Below are 18786 nucleotides of genomic sequence, written 5' to 3'. Positions count from 1 at the left end.
AAGACCTAAATACCAATCTGATGAACCACAGTTCAATGGGTGCAATCGCATCGAGCACAACATGTTTGTCAGCTTCCTCCCAGAGGCCTGTGACTGATAAGAAGTCATTGGTCGAGCCATTGTCCATGGGAGGAGCTTTTGGAACTATATTAATTGTTGAAGGCCAGGTGGCAGAAGTTTGGTCACCATGGCTTTGCTGCAGGTCGCGCGTGGTTTGGCGTTGATGCTCATTGTGTTTTACCAAGGATAGAGAAAGTTTTGCAATCCATTCACGTTGCCTTTCTTTTTCTGTGCTAAAACAGAAATGTTTTGGGTGATTTATTATTGTGCATTACCCACAATAGTTTATTTTTATAACTTTAATGTGTATTTAAACACAACACTACAGAAGAGTTTGTGTTTTTACTCACAAATTGTTTTAACGGCAACTTCCAAATGTTCTGAGGGGCCATTTCATTGTGATTCGAGTTCATATAAAGTAGAAAAACCTTTGGAAACACTAAATGAAAATTTATGTTGAGGTGAAAAAAATTACAATTGCAAAAGAAAAAAGTATCTCTGATATTAAAACTTAGTTTTGACCTTTGATTTACGGAATTGATATTATGGTGCGCCGCAAGGCAGCAGAGGATGGTCGTCTATAGAATGAGGTTAGAAAGAAGGAAGAGGAAGAGAAAGAAGACAGAAGCAAAGATTAAATGGTGGAGGCTGAATGAGGAGGAATGTTCTGGAGGAATTGCAACAGGACCTTGGGGTGGAGAGAAGCTACCAGAGGACGGAAAGTGAAGAGATGGTAGAGTGTGTGAACAAAGCAGGAGGAGGAGGAGGAGGAGGGCAATGGTGCTGATCTTTGAGAACAAGGTTGATGTGTGGAGCTGCAGTAACTACCGAGGTATCAAGTCGACCAGCCACATCATGAAGGTGTGAGGGAGAGTTGGTGGAGACGAGTTTCAGGGCTATTTTGTGACAGAAGATTTGCAGGAAGAGTGAAAGGGAAGATGAATAAGACGGCAGTGAGACCGGCTATGATGTCGAGAGACGGTGGGACTGTCCAAAAGACAGGAGGCTGAGATGAAGATGTGAAAGATGAGACTTTCATTGGGACGGACCAGGATGGACAGGATCTGTGCTGGTTATCACAGCAGCAGCCTCAAAGTTGAAGTTGCAGTTTAGCTTGGCTCAGGTCGATCTGCTGAAAATCTATTTTATATTGTTATTGTTTTGAACATGTCACCATACATCAGTTAGTCGTCTGCATACAAACGTTTATCACTGAAGCTCACAAGTGTGTCTTTATATTCTTATTTTCAGGTTGTCATTCACAGCAGCCCCGTAAGTATCAGAGTTTTCCTTCTATCAGCAGTAATGTACATGCCATTGTCAAAGGAAGGTGCGGGTAAATTAGGTTGCAAAAACAATAACACAACACAAACTGCACTCCTACTGTCACTCAAGTGATGTCAGGACAAAAACCTGATCTGTAGCATTCTTTTCATATCAAAGTTACATTACATACACACTTATATTTTGTTGTGAAAGGTCAATGTGTTCGAGATTGACCCTTTACAGGTGCAAGAAGCCATACTGCCACCTGTTGGTGGCATTAAGAAAAGCTCACCCAGCATGAACGGGTTCAGACAGTGAGCAGCAATTAAAAAATCCACACCTTGACATGTCAGGCAACAAAATGTTGACGTTTTGATCATATGATGACGTTTGGTGGTCATAATGTTTAGCCTGACTACTGTATTACCACTGTGGGAGACAAAAGTGATAAATGATAGCTTTATGTATAGAACACCTTTCAGAAACAAAATGCAGTTCAAAGTGTTTCACAGTATAAAAAGGAGAAATACAATAAAGTTGAAAACATCATTTCATAGAAATAAATGACACAAGAAAATATCCCGGTAAAGAATTACATTCAAATCACTTTGAGCAGCTCGTGATCCACAACACAAAGTGCCATGTTTAATATCCATACTGCAGGGTTGGAATGAATGAGAACCAGTAACAGTAACGGCTTGTTTTAATGTTTTTCAGAATGTGGCGTGGCTGCAAACACCAACGTGTTTGTAAGTGGTCAGGGTGCACTTCCAAACAGTTGGCCCTGGAATGTCGCTGTAAACATTTCTGGTTCCTATGCCTGTGGAGGAACTCTGATCAACAACCAGTGGGTTCTGACAGCCGCTCGCTGTCTGAGCGGGTAAGAGAACCACAGCCACACATTCTAATAATACATATATAAAATAAACACAGCACATCACCATTGATGCTCATCTTGCCTTTTTTTTTTTTTTAGTTATAAGTTGTGTTATTTTTTTTCTAAGTTATTAAGTCACACATATTCAGTTTTATCTACAACACAATAAAAAGCATCAACTTTTTTCATCATAAAACAACAACTCCCTGCATCAAAACAAAGGTAACACAACTTTAGAGAACAGCTCCCTGAGTGAAGCTTTTTTAAAATGCTCCGAATGCAGTAATCAGTAATGACTCATATAAGACGTATATTATATATTATCATATATAATTACATATATATATATATACATGTGTGGATGTCACTACACATACGTGTACGCCGCTGAATATCATGTTTTTGTCCATATTTGTATAAGAGACTGACGGCAGGTCACCAAGGGGAGTAGCGGCACTTAAAGCTGCTGATAACTACTTCATGACTGAGAGACTTTTTTCTTCTATTTCTTTCTGTCCTTCAGAAATCAGGCGAAAGACATCAGAGTCTTACTCGGCCTTCACAGCATGTCCAACCCAGGCGCCGATGTCGTGACCATGACTGTTCAGAACGCCATCTGCCACCCTGACTACAACAACTCTCGTTCCACCTTTGAGAATGACATATGTCTTCTGAAGCTCTCGGATCCAGTAACTTTCTCACAGAGCATCCAGCCCATCTGCTTGTCCTCGGGAAATAGCACCTTCCAGACTGGGGTCAGCAGCTGGATCACTGGATTTGGTTTCACTGGTAAGCTGCACATTTTTGAAGGCTCCTTTTCATTTACCCGCCACTGGATTCCTCACAAAGTTCTGAAATCTGCCCAATTAGGTAACTACACTCCGGCCGACATCCTGCGACAGGTGACCTTGCCGATAATGGGAAGCAATCAATGTGACTGCCTCTTCAGACAACTGAACATCACGGACAACATGATCTGTGCCGGCAAGGAAATTGGAGGGCTCGACTCATGCCTGGTGACCAAACCTTTCTGTGCTCTTTTTAATTTGTGCATGACAGCAATGTCTTTACATGGTGCAGGAGAGCCTCTCAGAGAGGATTCTGGGAATGTGACGCCTCCACTTGAAATAAAAAGGCAACACAATGAAAAAGTTCTTTTCATTAAAAAGTCCATTATTCTTGTAATTCTGCATCATCTGTGGTAGATTTACTCGTATAGTCTGGTCTCGAGGATGAAATATTAAAACTCCTCACAGTGATCACTCTTCATCTAAATGTGTCAATCTATTTTCACCAGGGAGACGTTGGAAGCCCACTGATGATACAATCATCCACATCCTGGGTCCAGCTCGGAGTTTTGACTTTTGATTATAACTGCAGCTCTCTCCAGAATATCAGAATCTTCACTCGTCTGCCCCGGTACGAGGACTGGATCCAAAACACCGTCAAAGGGTCAGACGTTGGCTTTGTGACCATCACCTCTCCAGGCGTTGACCCAGACTCAAGCTTCATCTGTCCGATAGCCCCTCCTAGTCCCAACAATTTGCTCCCTCCTCTTTCCAACAATTCAATCCTTCCTCCTCTCTTCATCCCACCCCTTCCTCCTCTCAACACCCTGCCCTGACACACCCCGTCCTCCTCCCTCACACTATTATCCCTATGACGTAACCGTCAGAGAGGACGACAGCATTTTTGGCAGCGGAGAAAATCTGATCCACTTCACTCATTTCTTCTCCCTCTGTGTCGTCAGTTTGTCGCTGCACATGTTGGTTGGCGGTGACGTGATGTGAGTTCAGTCATTTACTCTGCTGCTTTACTTTTCACTTCATGACACTTTGTCGGGGATATTTCTTCTGGAGTCTTTTGAAATGTTAAAAAACATAGAAAAGGTAAACTAAGATGTTTTTTCACAAACGATACCACTCATTGATCAAGCAATGAGTTGAGTGAATGATAATGGGGTAATAAAGGGGTAATAAATCAAGAAATTTTGGGATTTCATCTGTTAAAATGTTGATTTGTCACAATTTGATTCACTTCAGCCTAAATCACTGAATCTTGTGAAGGGATTTTTACTTTTCTGTCGTGTGTTGCAAACTAAAAACTCAAAAAAAAATAAACGATGCATAAACCCACAGTAGCTTTCAGTTTTCTTATTTAATCATGGAGATGATTTTTCACACCTTCATTTGGTTCGGGTGGCGTTCACATTCACGTTTGAGACCGGATCAAACCACCTGGAAAATGTCATGCAATTACAACAGCTGCTGGTTTGGGGGCGCTGTCGCCTGGAACAAACACTGACCAGAGAGGAAGTTCAGAAGAAACGTGGCTCATTGTTTGGTCCAAATAAAAAGTGGAAGTTCCGCCGCTTTTGCCGATGGCGGCTATGCTAATTAGCTCAACGCTCATAGGTGGCCACAAAAACCCGCTATATATTTAGACGTCAGCTCAAGTATCATAAAGTCTTCCTCTCTACTTCTTCCTCATTACTCCACATCTGCCTGTGAGATATTTTCCAACTATTTCATTCTTTGTGTAATTCTTCTGATTCATTAGGTGAGCTTTGTTTGTTCGATACACAGAATACATTGTGCACTATGTCACATCCTCTCACCCCGCCCGCGAGAAAGATTGTTTGCAAGCGAAGCAAGACTTGATTTTCCGTCGCCAAAATAAAGTGTTTTTGTCTCTGAAGAGAACTCTGGGTGTACCAGTTGTCCTTTAGGGTGTGTTCACACTCCTCTGTTTAATTTCGTCCAGGCAGTGAATCTCTGCACCTCTTATCCACATAAACACCATCTATCCAAAGCTTGACTATTTTTATTACTTGTTATTATGCAAAACGTTCAAGTGAAAATAAATAACATGAGGATTAATTTTCTTGCCAATGGTACTCCGACTCCCTGAAAACGACTCCAAGGTGGAACTTATAGATTTATATATATATTTCTCTGGCATCTATCAGTCTTGGAAGACTATAGTCGTGAATTAGTCTGTGGCAGAGTTGATACACTATGACTGTGTCGTCCAATCCTTGTCTGCCACAGTGGCTGCAGGTAAACATGCTGGCCGGGGTCCTGCAGGGTGCTGGATGTACTCTCTGCTGCCTCCTGAGCCGCCACTCCCCCCATTGGGTGTCTCTCCTCAGTTCTGCTACTTTGATGTCAGCCTTCATGGTGGACCGCCAACTGATCCGGTGTGGGTCCTTACTTCGCTTCCATTTTCGGAACAACTGTCTGATTCAGTGCCAGGATTGTCAGGTGTTCAAAAACCAGTGTGGAAGAAAGGTGTAACCTGTTGTGCTGTGCCAATCTAAATACATTCCTCTAATGAACCGCAATTCAATGGGTACAATAGCATTGAGCACAACATGTTTGTCAGCTTCCTCCCAGAGGCCTGTGACTGATGAGAAGTCAGTGGTCGAGCCATTGTCCATGGGAGGAGCTTTTGGAAATATATTAATTGTTGACGGCCAGGTGGCAGAAGTTTGGGCACCATGGCTTTGCTGCAGGTCGCGCGTGGTTTGGCGTTGATGCTCATTGTGTTTTACCAAGGTAAGAGAAAGTTTTACAATCTATTCACGTTGCCGTTCTTTTCCTGTGCTCAAAGAAAAATGTTTTGGGTGATTTATTATAGTACATTACCCACAATAGTTTATTTTTATAACTTTAATGTGTATTCAAACACAACACAGTGATGAAACTACAGAAGAGTTTGTGTTTTTACGCACAAACTGTTTTAACGGCAATTTCCAAATGTTCTGAGGGGCCATTTCATTGTGATTTGAGTTCATATAAAGTAGAAAAACCTTTGGAAACTCTAAATGAAAATTTATGTTGAGGTGAAAAAAATTACAATTGCAAAAGAAAAAAGTCTCTGATATTAAAACTTCATTTTGACTTTTGATTTACGGAATTGATATCATGGTGTGTAGCAAGGCAGCAGAGGATTGTCGTCAATAGAATGAGGTTAGAAACAAGGAAGAGAAAGAAGACGGAAGCAAAGATAAAATGGTGGAGGCTGAATGAGGAGGAATGTTCTGGAGGAATTGCAACAGGCCCTTGGGGTGGAGAGAAGCTACCAGAGGACGGAAAGTGCAGAGATGGTTGAATGTGAACAAAGCAGGAGGAGGAGGAGGAGGAGGAGGAGGAGGAGGGCAATGGTGCTGATCTTTGAGAACAAAGGTGATGTGTGGAGCTGCAGTAACTACCGACGTATCAAGTCGACCAGCCACATCATGAAGGTGTGAGGGAGAGTTGGTGGAGACGAGTTTCAGGGCTATTTTGTGACAGAAGATTTGCAGGAAGAGTGAAAGGGAAGATGAATAAGACGACGGTGAGACCGGCTATGATGTCGAGAGACGGTGGGACTGTCCAAAAGACAGGAGGCTGAGATGAAGATGTGAAAGATGAGACTTTCATTGGGACGGACCAGGATGGACAGGATCTGTGCTGGTTATCACAGCAGCAGCCTCAAAGTTGAAGTTGCAGTTTAGCTTGGCTCAGGTCGATCTGCTGAAAATCTATTTTATATTGTTATTGTTTTGAACATGTCACCATACATCAGTTAGTCGTCTGCATACAAACGTTTATCACTGAAGCTCACAAGAGTGTCTTTATATTCTTATTTTCAGGTTGTCATTCACAGCAGCCCCGTAAGTATCAGAGTTTTCCTTCTATCAGCAGTAATGTACATACCATTGTCAGAGGAAGGTGCGGGTAAATTAGGTTGCAAAAACAATAATGCAACACAAACTGCATTCCTACTTTCACTCAAGTGATGTCAGGACAAAAACATGATCTGTAGCATTCTTTTCATATCAAGATTACATTACATACATACTTGCATCTTGTTGTGAAAGGTCAATGTGTTCGAGATTGAACCTTTACAGGTGCAAGAAGCCATACTGCCACCTGTTGGTGGCAGTAAGAAAAACTCACCCAGCAGGAACGGGTTCAGACAGTGAGCAGCAATTAAAAAATCCACACCTTGACATGTCAGGCAACAAAAGGTTGACGTTATGATCATATGATGACGTTTGATGGTCATAATGTTTAGCCTGACTAGTGTATTACCACTGTGGGAGACTAAAGTGATAAATGATAGCTTTATGTATAGAACACCTTTCAGAACTAAAATGCAGTTGAAAGTGTTTCGCAGTATAAAAAGGAGAAATACAATAAAGTTAAAAACATAATTTCCTTGAAATAAATGACACAAGAAAATATCCCGGTAAAGTATTACATTCAAATCACTTTGAGCAGCTCGTGATCCACAACACAAAGTGCCATGTTTAATATCCTTACTGCATTTTTGAATGAATGAGAACCACCTGTAACAGTTTGTTTTTAATGTTTTTCAGAATGCGGCATGGCTGTAAGTAACAACAGAATTGTAGGTGGTCAGGGTGCACTTCCAAACAGTTGGCCCTGGTATGTTGCTCTAAGAATTTATGCTATCTATCCCTGTGGAGGAACCCTGATCAACAACCAGTGGGTTCTGACAGCCGCTCGCTGTGTGAGCGGGTAAGAGAAAAACAGCCACACATTCTAATAATACATATATAAAATAAACATAGCACATCACCATTGATGCTCATCTTGCCTATTTTAGCTATAAGTAGTGTTATTTTTTTCTAAATTATTAAGTCACACACATTCAGTTTTATGTACAACATAATGAAAATAATCAACTTTTCTCATCATAGAACAACAACTCCCTGCAAAACAAAATATCACACAACTATAATAAGGCCACATGCTGCAGAAGGTTCCCTTCTTTTACACTGCCGCCCAGAATGTCTGCACGCCGCTGAATATCATGTTTGAATATCATGTTTTTGTGCATATTTGTATAAGAGACTGACGGCAGGTCACCAAGGGGAGTAGCAGCACTTAAAGCTCCTGGTAACTACTTCATGACTGAGAGACTTTTTTGTTCCATTTCTTTCTGTCCTTCAGAAATCAGGCGAATGACACCAGAGTCTTACTCGGCCTTCACAACATGTCCAACCCAGGCGCCGATGTCGTGAACATGACTGTTGATCAAATCATCTGTCACCCTGACTACAACTACATTGGTTCCACCTTTGAGAATGACATATGTCTTCTGAAGCTCTCGGCTCCAGTAAATTTCTCAGAGAGCATCCAGCCCATCTGCTTGTCCTCGGGAAACAGCACCTTCCACACTGGGGTCCGCAGCTGGGTCATTGGATTTGGTGAAAAATGTAAGCTGCACACTTTTTAAGGCTCGTTTTTGTTTACCCGCCGCTGGATTCCTCACAAAGTTCTGAAATCTCTCCAATTAGCTGACTATACTCTGGCCGACGTCCTGCAGGAGGTGAACGTACCGATAGTGGGAAACAATCAGTGTGCCTGCTACCGCAACTACCTGCAAATCACGGACAACATGATCTGTGCCGGCAACGAAACGGGGAAAGGCTCATGCCTGGTGACCAAAACTTTCTGTGTTCTTTTTAAGTAGTGCATGACAGCAACGTCTTCACATAGTGCAGGAGAGCCTCTCAGAGAGGATTCTGGGAACGGGTTGGGATTATGGTTGAGGTTGTTGCCTTTTTATTGAAAGTGGGTGTGAGGCCTCCACTTAGAATAAAAAGGCAACACAATGAAAAAGTTCTTTTCATTAAAAAGACCATTATTCTTATAATTCTGCATCATCTGTGGTAGATTTACTCGTATAGTCTGATATCGTGGAGGAAATATTAAAACTCCTCACAACGATCACTCCTCATCTAAATGTGTCAATCTATTTTCACCAGGGAGACGCTGGAGGCCCTCTGATGATCAAAATATCCACATCCTGGGTCCAGGTCGGAGTTTTGAGTTATGAATATAACTGCGGCTATTTCCAGAGTCCCGGAGTCTACACTCATGTGTCCCGGTACGAGGACTGGATCAAAGAGACTGTCAACAGGTCAGACGTTGGCTTTGTGAACTTCACCTCTCCAGGCGTTGACCCAGACTCAAGCTTCATCTGTCCAACACCCCTTCCTCCCATCACCGCACTCCCTTACTACACCACTTATCCCTATAACGTAACCGTCAGAGGGGATGAAAGCATCTTCGGCAGCGGAGAAAATCTGATCCACTTCACTAATTTCTTCTCCCTCTGTGTCGTCAGTTTGTCGCTGCACATGCTGGTTGGTGGTGACGTGTTGTGAGTTCAGTCATTTACTCTGCTGCTTTACTTTTCACTTCATGACACTTTGTCGGGGATATTTCTTCTGGAGTCTTTTGAAATGTTAAAAAACATAGAAAAGGTGAACTAAGATGATTTTTCACAAAAGATACCACTCATTGATCAAACTTTGAGTTGAGTGAATGATAATGGGGTAGTAAAGGGGTAATAAATCAAGAAAATTTGTGATTTCATCTGTTAAAATGTTGATTTGTCACAGTTTGATTCACTTCAGCCTAAATCACTCTGAATCTTGTGAAGGGATTTTTACTATTCTGTCATGTGTGGCAAATAAAAAAATCCCCAAAAAATAAACGATGCATAAACCCACAGTGGCTTTCAGTTTTCTTATTTAATCATGGAGATGATATTTCACACCTTCATTTGGTTCGGGTGGCGTTCACATTCACGTTTGAGACCGGATCAAACCACCTGGAAAATGTCACGCAATTACAACAGCTGCTGGTTTGGGGGCGCTGTCGCCTGGAACAAACACTGACCAGAGAGGAAGTTCAGAAGAAACGTGGCTCATTGTTTGGTCCAAATAAAAAGTGGAAGTTCCGCCGCTTTCGCCGATGGCGGCTATGCTAATTAGCTCAACGCTCATAGGTGGCCACAAAAACCTATTTAACTAAAAAATATTTAGACGTCAGCTCAAGTATCATTAAGTCTTCCTCTCTACTTCTTCCTCATTACTCCACACCATATATCCAAAGCTTGACTAGTTATTATTACTTGTTGTTATTGCAGAAAACGTTCAAGTGAAAATAAATAACATGAGGATCAATTTCCTTGCCAATGGTACTCAGACTCTCTGAAAACGACTCCAAGGTGGAACTTATTGATTCATATATATTTTTCTCTGGCATCTATCAGTCTTGGAAGACAATAGTCGTGGATTAGTCTGTGGCAGAGTTGATACACTATGACTGTGTCGTCCAATCCTTGAAGGCGGGGTCTGCCACAGTGGCTACAGGTAAACATCCTGGCCGGGGTCCTGCAGGGTGCTGGATGTACTCTCTGCTGCCTCCTGAGCCGCCACTCTCCCCATTGGGCGTCTCTCCTCAGTTCTGCTACTTTGATGTCAGCCTTCATGGTGGACCGCCAACTGATCCGGTGTGGGTCCTTACTTCGCTTCCATTTTAGGAACAACTGTCTGATTCAGTGCCAGGATTGTCAGGTGTTCAAAAACCAGTGTGGAAGAAAGGTGTAACTTGTTGTGCTGTGCCAATCTAAATACATTCCTCTAATGAACCGTAATTCAATGGGCACAATAGCATCGAGCACAACATGTTTGTCAGCTTCCTCCCAGAGGCCTGTGACTGATGCGAAGTCAGTGGTCGAGCCATTGTCCATGGGAGGAGCTTTTGGAACTATATTAATTGTTGAAGGCCAGGTGGCAGAAGTTTGGTCACCATGGCTTTGCTGCAGGTCGCGCGTGGTTTGGCGTTGATGCTCATTGTGTTTTACCAAGGTAAGAGAAAGTTTTACAATCCATTCACGTTACCTTTCTTTTTCTGTGCTAAAAGAGAAATGTTTTGGGTGATTTATTATTGTACATTACCCACAATAGTTTATTTTTATAACTTTAATGTGTATTTAAACACAACACTACAGAAGAGTTCGTGTTTTTACTCACAAATTGTTTTAACTGCAATTTCCAAATGTCCTGAGGGGCCATTTCATTGTGATTCGAGTTCATATAAAGTAGAAAAAACTTTGGAAACACTAAATGAAAATTTATGTTAAGGTGAAAAAAATTACAATTGCAAATGAAAAAGTCTCTGATATTAAAACTTAATTTTGACCTTTGATTTACGGAATTGATATCATGGTGTGTAGCAAGGCAGCAGAGGATGGTCGTCTATAGAATGAGGTTAGAAACAAGGAAGAGAAAGAGAAAGAAGACGGAAGCAAAGATTAAATGGTGGAGGCTGAATGAGGAGGAATGTTCTGGAGGAATTGCAAACGGCCCTTGGGGTGGTGAGAAGCTACCAGAGGACGGAAAGTGCAGAGATGGTGGAGTGAGTGAACAAAGCAGGAGGAGGAGGAGGAGGAGGAGGAGGAGGAGGAGGAGGAGGAAGAGGAGGAGGAGGAGGAGGAGGAGGAGGAGGAGGAGGAAGAGGAGGAGGAGTGCAATGGTGCTGATCTTTAGGAACAAGTGTGATGTGTGGAGCTGCAGTAACTACCGAGGTATCAAGTCGACCAGCCACATCATGAAGGTGTGAGGGAGAGTTGGTGGAAACGAGTTTCAGGGCTATTTTGTGACAGAAGATTTGCAGGAAGAGTGAAAGGGAAGATCAATAAGACGGCAGTGAGACCGGCTATGATGTCGAGAGATGGTGGGACTGTCCAAAAGACAGGAGGCTGAGATGAAGATGTGAAAGATGAGAGTTTCATTGGGACGGACCAGGATGGACAGGATCTGTGCTGGTTATCACAGCAGCAGCCTCAAAGTTGAAGTTGCAGTTTAGCTTGGCTCAGGTCGATCTGCTGAAAATCTGTTTTATATTGTTATTGTTTTGAACATGTCACCATACATCAGTTAGTCGTCTGCATACAAACGTTAATCACTGAAGCTCACAAGTGTGTCTTTATGTTTTCAATTTCAGGTTGTCATTCACAGCAGCAACGTAAGTATCAGAGTTTTCCTTCTATTAGCAGTAATGTACATACCATTGTCAGAGGAAGGTGCGGGTAAATTAGGTTGCAAAAACAATAATGCAACACAAACTGCATTCCTACTTTCACTCAAGTGATGTCAGGACAAAAACCTGATCTGTAGCGTTGTTTTCATATTAAAGTTACATTACTTACATACTTACATCTTGTTGTGAAAGGTCAATGGGTTCGAGATTGACCCTTTACAGGTGCAAGAAGCCATACTGCCACCTGTTGGTGGCATTAAGAAAAACTCACCCAGCAGGAACGGGTTCAGACAGTGAGCAGCAATTAAAAAATCCACACCTTGACATGTCAGGCAACAAAAGGTTGACGTTTTGATCATATGATGACATTTGATGGTCATAATGTTTAGCCTGACTACTGTATTACCACTGTGGGAGACTAAAGTGATAAATTATAGCTTTATGTATAGAACAACTTTCAGAAACAAAATGCAGTTCAAATTGTTTCACAGTGTAAAAAAATTGAAATACAGCAAAGTTGAAAACATAATTTCAGCGAAACAAATGAAACAAGCTGTTTAACATCCATACTGCAGGTTTTCATGAATGAGAACCAATAACAGAAACGGCTTGTTTTAATGCTTTTCAGAATGTGGCGTGGTTGTAAGTAACAACAGAATTGTAGGTGGTCAGGGTGCAGTTCCAAACAGGTGGCCCTGGTATGTCGCTCTAGACATTTATGGTTCCTATGCCTGTGGAGGAACCCTGATCAACAACCAGTGGGTTCTGACAGCCGCTCGCTGTGTGAGAGGGTAAGAGAACCACAGCCACACATTCTAATAATACATATATAAAATAAACGCAGCACATCACCATTAATGCTCATCTTGCCTATTTTAGCTATAAGTATTGTTATTTTATTCTAAATTATTAAGTCACACACATTCAGTTTTATGTACAACATAATGAAAATAATCAACTTTTCTCATCATAGAACAACAACTTCCCTGCAAAACAAAATATCACACTACTATAATAAGGCCACCTGCTGCAGAAGGTTCCCTTCTTTTACACTGCCGCCCAGAATGTCTGTACGCCGCTGAATATCATGTTTTTGTCCATATTTGTATAAGAGACTGACGGCAGGTCACCAAGGGGAGTAGCAGCACTTAAAGCTGCTGGTAACTACTTCATGACTGAGAGATTTTTTTGTTCTATTTCTTTATGTCCTCAAGAAATAAGTTGAATAACACAGAAGTCTTCCTCGGCTTCCACAACATGTCCAACCCAGGCGCCGATGTCGTGACCAGGACTGTTGATCAAATCATCTGCCACCCTGACTACAACTACGATGATTCTACCTTTGAGGATGACATATGTCTTCTGAAGCTCTCGGCTCCAGTAACTTTCTCACAGAGCATCCAGCCCATCTGCTTGTCCTCGGGAAACAGCACCTTCCACACTGGGGTCCGCAGCTGGGTCATTGGATTTGGTGAAAAATGTAAGCTGCACATTTTTGAAGGCTCCTTTTCGTTTACCTGCCGCTGGATTCCTCACAAAGTTCTGAAATCTCTCCAATTAGCTGACTATACTCTGGCCGACATCCTGCAGGAGGTGAACGTACCGATAATGGGAAACAATCAGTGTGCCTGCTACAGCAACTACCTGCAAATCACGGACAACATGATCTGTGTTGGCAACGAAACGGGGAAAGGCTCATGCCTGGTGACCAAACCTTTCTGTGTTCTTTTTAAGTAGTGCATGACAGCAACGTCTTCACATAGTGCAGGAGAGCCTCTCAGAGAGGATTCTGGGAACGGGTTGGGATTAAGGTTATGGCTGTTGCCTTTTTCATTGCAAGTGGGTGTGAGGCCTCCACTTAGAATAAAAAAGCAACACAATGAAAAAGTTATTTTTGGTCATTAAAAAAACCCACCATAATTCTTATCATTCTGCATCATCTGTGGTAGATTTACTCTGTTATTGTCTGATATCGAGGATAAAATATTCAAGTCTGTCACAACGATCACTCTTCATCTAAATGTGTCAATCTATTTTCACCAGGGAGACGTTGGAGGCCCACTGATGATCAAAACGTCCACATCCTGGGTCCAGGTCGGAGTTTTGAGTTATGATTATAACTGCGGCTATTTCCAGAATACCGGAGTCTACACTCGTGTGTCCCGGTACGAGGACTGGATCAAAGAGACTGTCAACGGGTCAGACGTTGGCTTTGTGAACTTCACCTCTCCAGGCGTTGACCCAGACTCAAGCTTCATCTGTCACCCAACATCCACTCCTCCTCCCTACACCACATCCCCTCCTCCTTACTACACCACATCCCCTCCTCCTTACTACACCACATCCCCTCCTCCTTACTACACCACATCCCCTCCTCCTTACTACACCACATCCCCTCCTCCTTACTACACCACATCCCCTCCTCCTTACTACACCACATCCACTCCTCCTCCCTACACCACATCCCCTCCTCCTTACTACATCGCATCCCCTTATCCTTACTACACCACACCCGATACTCCTCCCTCCACCACTTATCCCTATGACGTAACCGTCAGAGAGGACGACAGCATCTTCGGCAGCGGAGGAAATCTGATCCACTTCACTCATTTCTTCTCCCTTTGTGTAGTCAGTTTGTCGCTGCACATGTTGGTTGATGGTGACGTGATGTGATTTCAGTCATTTACTCTGATGCTTTACTTTTCACTTTATGACACTTTATTGGGGATATTTCTTCTGGTGAAATGTTAAAAAAACCCAAAACAAAACCCAAAAGGTTAAATCGTATATTTTTTCACAAACGATACCACCCAGTGATCAAACTATGAGTTGACTGAATAACATGGGGTAATAAAGAGGTAATAAATCAAGCTTATTCTAAGTAATTTCGTGATTTAATGTTTTAAAATGTTGATTTGTCAAAATTTGATTCACTTTAGCTTAAATCACTTTGAATCTTGTGAAGGTATTTTTTAGTTTTCAGTCATGTGTTCATATTTAACCCACTAACCCTCTATTATGACCCTAGAAAATACATTATTTTCCCTTCCAATGTTAACCCCCTCTATTTTATATATATATGTTTGCTTATTTTCCCCAAAAGCATCAATTTTGTCTTATTGAAATACAAATCATTTATTTCTATGTATCTATTTAAATTTTGCTTTGACCCTCTGTGTTAATGATTGCAGAAGATACTGGTGTCATCAGCAAATAACACCATCTTCAGTGTGTGTGACATCTTGCATATATTCATTGAGTTAAAGGATGAATCATTTATGGTCCAAAAACTGACCCCTGGGGGACGCCGCAAGTTATGTCAAATATACGAGAACAACAATCACCAACCTTCACACACTCTTTTCTGTTTGTTAAATAATTCTTCAGCCAATCCAACACCTTGTCCCCGGATACTCTACCATTCTGGTTTATTGAATAAAACTGGAGTTTGTTATTTGTCATATTGTTTGGTATTTGTCAGCTGTGAAAGGAGGTATAACGTTTGCTATTTTCATTCTGTTGGGAAAAAGTTTGAAAGGAAAAGTTGCACAGATATTTAAGAGGTTTTAAAATCCCCTCAATCACCACCATCATCTCAACATTGTCGCAGTCAGGTGATGTCTTATTTTTAAATTTTCACAACCGTATAATTACTTTCTCGTCCACTGCTGTGAGAGAGCCATTGAACTCAGGCTATTTATGTATTTATTATTATTTACTACAGTATTCATTTATCATTTGTCTTATTTGGGACACAGTTATCTCAGCTCAAGGGCCCTCGATGTGATTTATCATAAAATGTGAGTGATGAATTTTGAAACAAAGCTCCTAAAAGCGTAATCAGTCATTTTGACCATAAACCGAGGCACGTGGAGAAGGAGGACGGGGGGAATGAATTAATATGATTTCATGTTTGTTACAGCATACATATCAAATACAATCAGTTTTTCATTTCCGACTGGCGCTGCGTGGCGTCTCAGCACAGGCCACTGTCTTATCCAATTTTCTTCCTCTGTGACAACCTTGGAGATTAAATTTGCATAAAATATTTACGTGAACCAGTCATAATGTGCACATTTAATGTAATTGCTCCACTCGGGGGTTGTGGCTCTAATTTAAAGAAGGAAAATCCCCCCCGGAAACATAGGACAAAAGCCATAAATATTTGAAATGAAGAGTTTCATCTCATCTTTCCTCAATGTCTTTAATTGAAATTGACCCTTCGGGTTTTACTGCTGGCACAGTCGCTGCTTCACAGTGGAGGTAATAACATATCAAGCTGACTGATCCATTTAGTAATGAGTTGCTTTAAGTACCGAGTGAATCTGATGGCGGGAAAGAGGACAGGAAAATGAGGAAGGTGAAATAATCAGTGGTTGAAGGGGCATTTGGTGAAAGTCACAGTGAGCTTTGTTGTCATTCTGCTAAACATAATAAAGAAAATCAGCAAAAACAGAATACAAATGAGAAAATAGAGAATATAGGCAAGAAAAACAGAGCAACATTTTGAAATAGAAGTTAAAAAACTGAAATGTGTGATTCAATACGATAAAACACTGAGTACACAATTATCAGGATAGAAATAAATATACTGTATATCACAACTATTATGAGGAAAATTTGTATTTTTAGTGGTACCCTAAAATTAAGGGAGAGGAGAACTGTCATAAAAAGCATAGAAAGAATATGAATTGTTGTACAAAAATCCAAATAACCCAGCACAGAGATTAGGAGATAATCAATTCTTATTACACTCAAGAAATCCTGCTGCTTTCTTCAAGATCACAATATTTCCTCCTTTCTCATTTCCCCTCTCATGAAGAGCCTGTATAATATCTTTGCTGGTGGTGAGGAAAAGCCTCAAATCATCTCTTCATCATGCTCTTCCCATTCGCCCTCACCGGGGGCTGCTGCTTCTCCATTTTAGTCACTTTAGATTTTGGCGTTTCTCCAGCAGCTTCCCACAATTTAGTTCTCTTCATATGAGGAGCTTCTGCTTCATGCTGATACCATAGTTTAGTGCAACGCTGTCTGGCCCGGAATAAAACCGTCAATATGTTTTGTATCTCAGCTGTCATTTCAAAATATAAATTTTTATAATGCTTGCAGGCATGGATTGATGAACATTAAGCTTTAATACCACTAAAAATTGCAATCAATTGTATCTTTTACAAGCAGCTTATTGTATTAAATTGGATGTGTGTGTGTGTGTGTGTATATATATACTGAATATTGGGACATGCTTCCAAAGTTAACACTAGAATGGAGTTTATAAACCAGGCCTTCTCGTCTAACATCCAAACATTTGTTCCAGAAAAAAAAAAGAAAAATTCCAAATATTGACGTATGATTGCGGCCTGTGAATAGACGCGAAGTGAAAATGCATCGTATTTTTAATTTTTGTTTTGCATTCAACGCTTTGAAAACGATGTCCATTCACATGGAAACGGCGAAAAACGATGCAGTTTTCATGGCGGGCCACTCGAGAGTGCTGTTGTTTGATTTTTATGATGACGCCAGACACACATGCTCACAGACAACAATCCACTATAAACATAAACAATGGCGAGCACATTTGTTTTGACCGTGATTGTTGTCACGGTGACTGTCGACTATGAAGCTACCAGGAGAATATGGACTGGGAGTCACGACCCTCTGGAGGCCGCCATTGCTGTTACTGTTGGAAGCATGCGCTGGAGTGTTTCCCCCCCGTTTCCACGGAGACGGTCGGAGCCGTTTTCAGAAAATTCCGTTGTTCGTGGCTCTAAGCACCATTGAAGAGACGAGCAAAACAAAACCAATTTTTGCATTTTCAATGGAAAACATTGTCGTATAAATGGAGCCTGAGACTGAATGAACCTTAAAATCCTCACCTGAAACACAGAACCAAAGAGGCGAAAAAAATCCAGATTTCATCCATATTAATTCATTGGTTTATATATATATATATTTCTCTGGCATCTATCAGTCTTAGAAGACTATAGTCGTGGATGAGTCTGTGGCAGAGTTGCAACACTATGACTGTGTCGTCCAATCCTTGTCTGCCACAGTGGCTGCAGGTAAACATGCTGGCCGGGGTCCTGCAGGGTGCTGGATGTACTCTCTGCTGCCTCCTGAGCCGCCACTCCCCCCATTGGGTGTCTCTCCTCAGTTCTGCTACTTTGATGTCAGCCTTCATGGTGGACCGCCAACTGATCCGGTGAGGGTCCTTACTTCGCTTCCATTTTAGGAACAACTTTCTGATTCAGTGCCAGGATTGTCAGGTGTTCAAAAACCAGTGTGGCAGAAAGGTATTCACCTGCTGTGCCAATCTAAATACATTCCTCCAATGAACCGCAATTCAATGGGCACGATAGCATCGAGCACAACATGTTTGACAGCTTCCTCCCAGAGGCCTGTGACTGATGAGAAGTCAGTGGTCGAGCCATTGTCCATGGGAGGAGCTTTTGGAACTATATTAATTGTTGAAGGCCAGGTGGCAGAAGTTTGGTCACCATGGCTTTCCTGCAGGTCGCGCGTGGTTTGGCGTTGATGCTCAGTGTGTTTTACCAAGGTAAGAGAAAGTTTTACAATCCATTCACGTTGCCTTTCTTTTTCTGTGCTCAAAGAAAAATGTTTTGGGTGATTTATTATTGTGCATTACCCACAATAGTTTATTTTTATAACTTTAATGTGTATTTAAACACAACACTACAGAAAAGTTCGTGTTTTTACTCAAATTGTTTTAACTGCAAC

At 41.6% G+C, this 18786-nt stretch overlaps 1 protein-coding gene across 1 annotated transcript; it reads left to right on the top strand.

Annotated features, from left to right (window-relative positions):
* The first annotated feature begins 5646 nt into the window (after positions 1 to 5646).
* On the top strand, positions 5647 to 9733 carry LOC308146872 (tryptase-like). The gene is made up of 6 exons (XM_080518837.1): positions 5647 to 5760; positions 6840 to 6860; positions 7569 to 7731; positions 8167 to 8432; positions 8514 to 8656; positions 8985 to 9733. Exons 1-6 carry the CDS (start codon positions 5703 to 5705, stop codon positions 9384 to 9386), a joined length of 1053 nt encoding a protein of 350 aa, XP_080374963.1. The 5' UTR covers positions 5647 to 5702; the 3' UTR covers positions 9387 to 9733.
* The last annotated feature ends 9053 nt before the right edge of the window (positions 9734 to 18786 follow it).

This window comes from Blennius ocellaris (genome assembly GCF_963422515.1).
Source record: "Blennius ocellaris genome assembly, chromosome: 23".
NCBI classification, from domain to species: domain Eukaryota; kingdom Metazoa; phylum Chordata; class Actinopteri; order Blenniiformes; family Blenniidae; genus Blennius; species Blennius ocellaris.
Note: the sequence above shows the minus strand (reverse complement) of the source record. Positions and strands in the feature narration are given on the sequence as shown.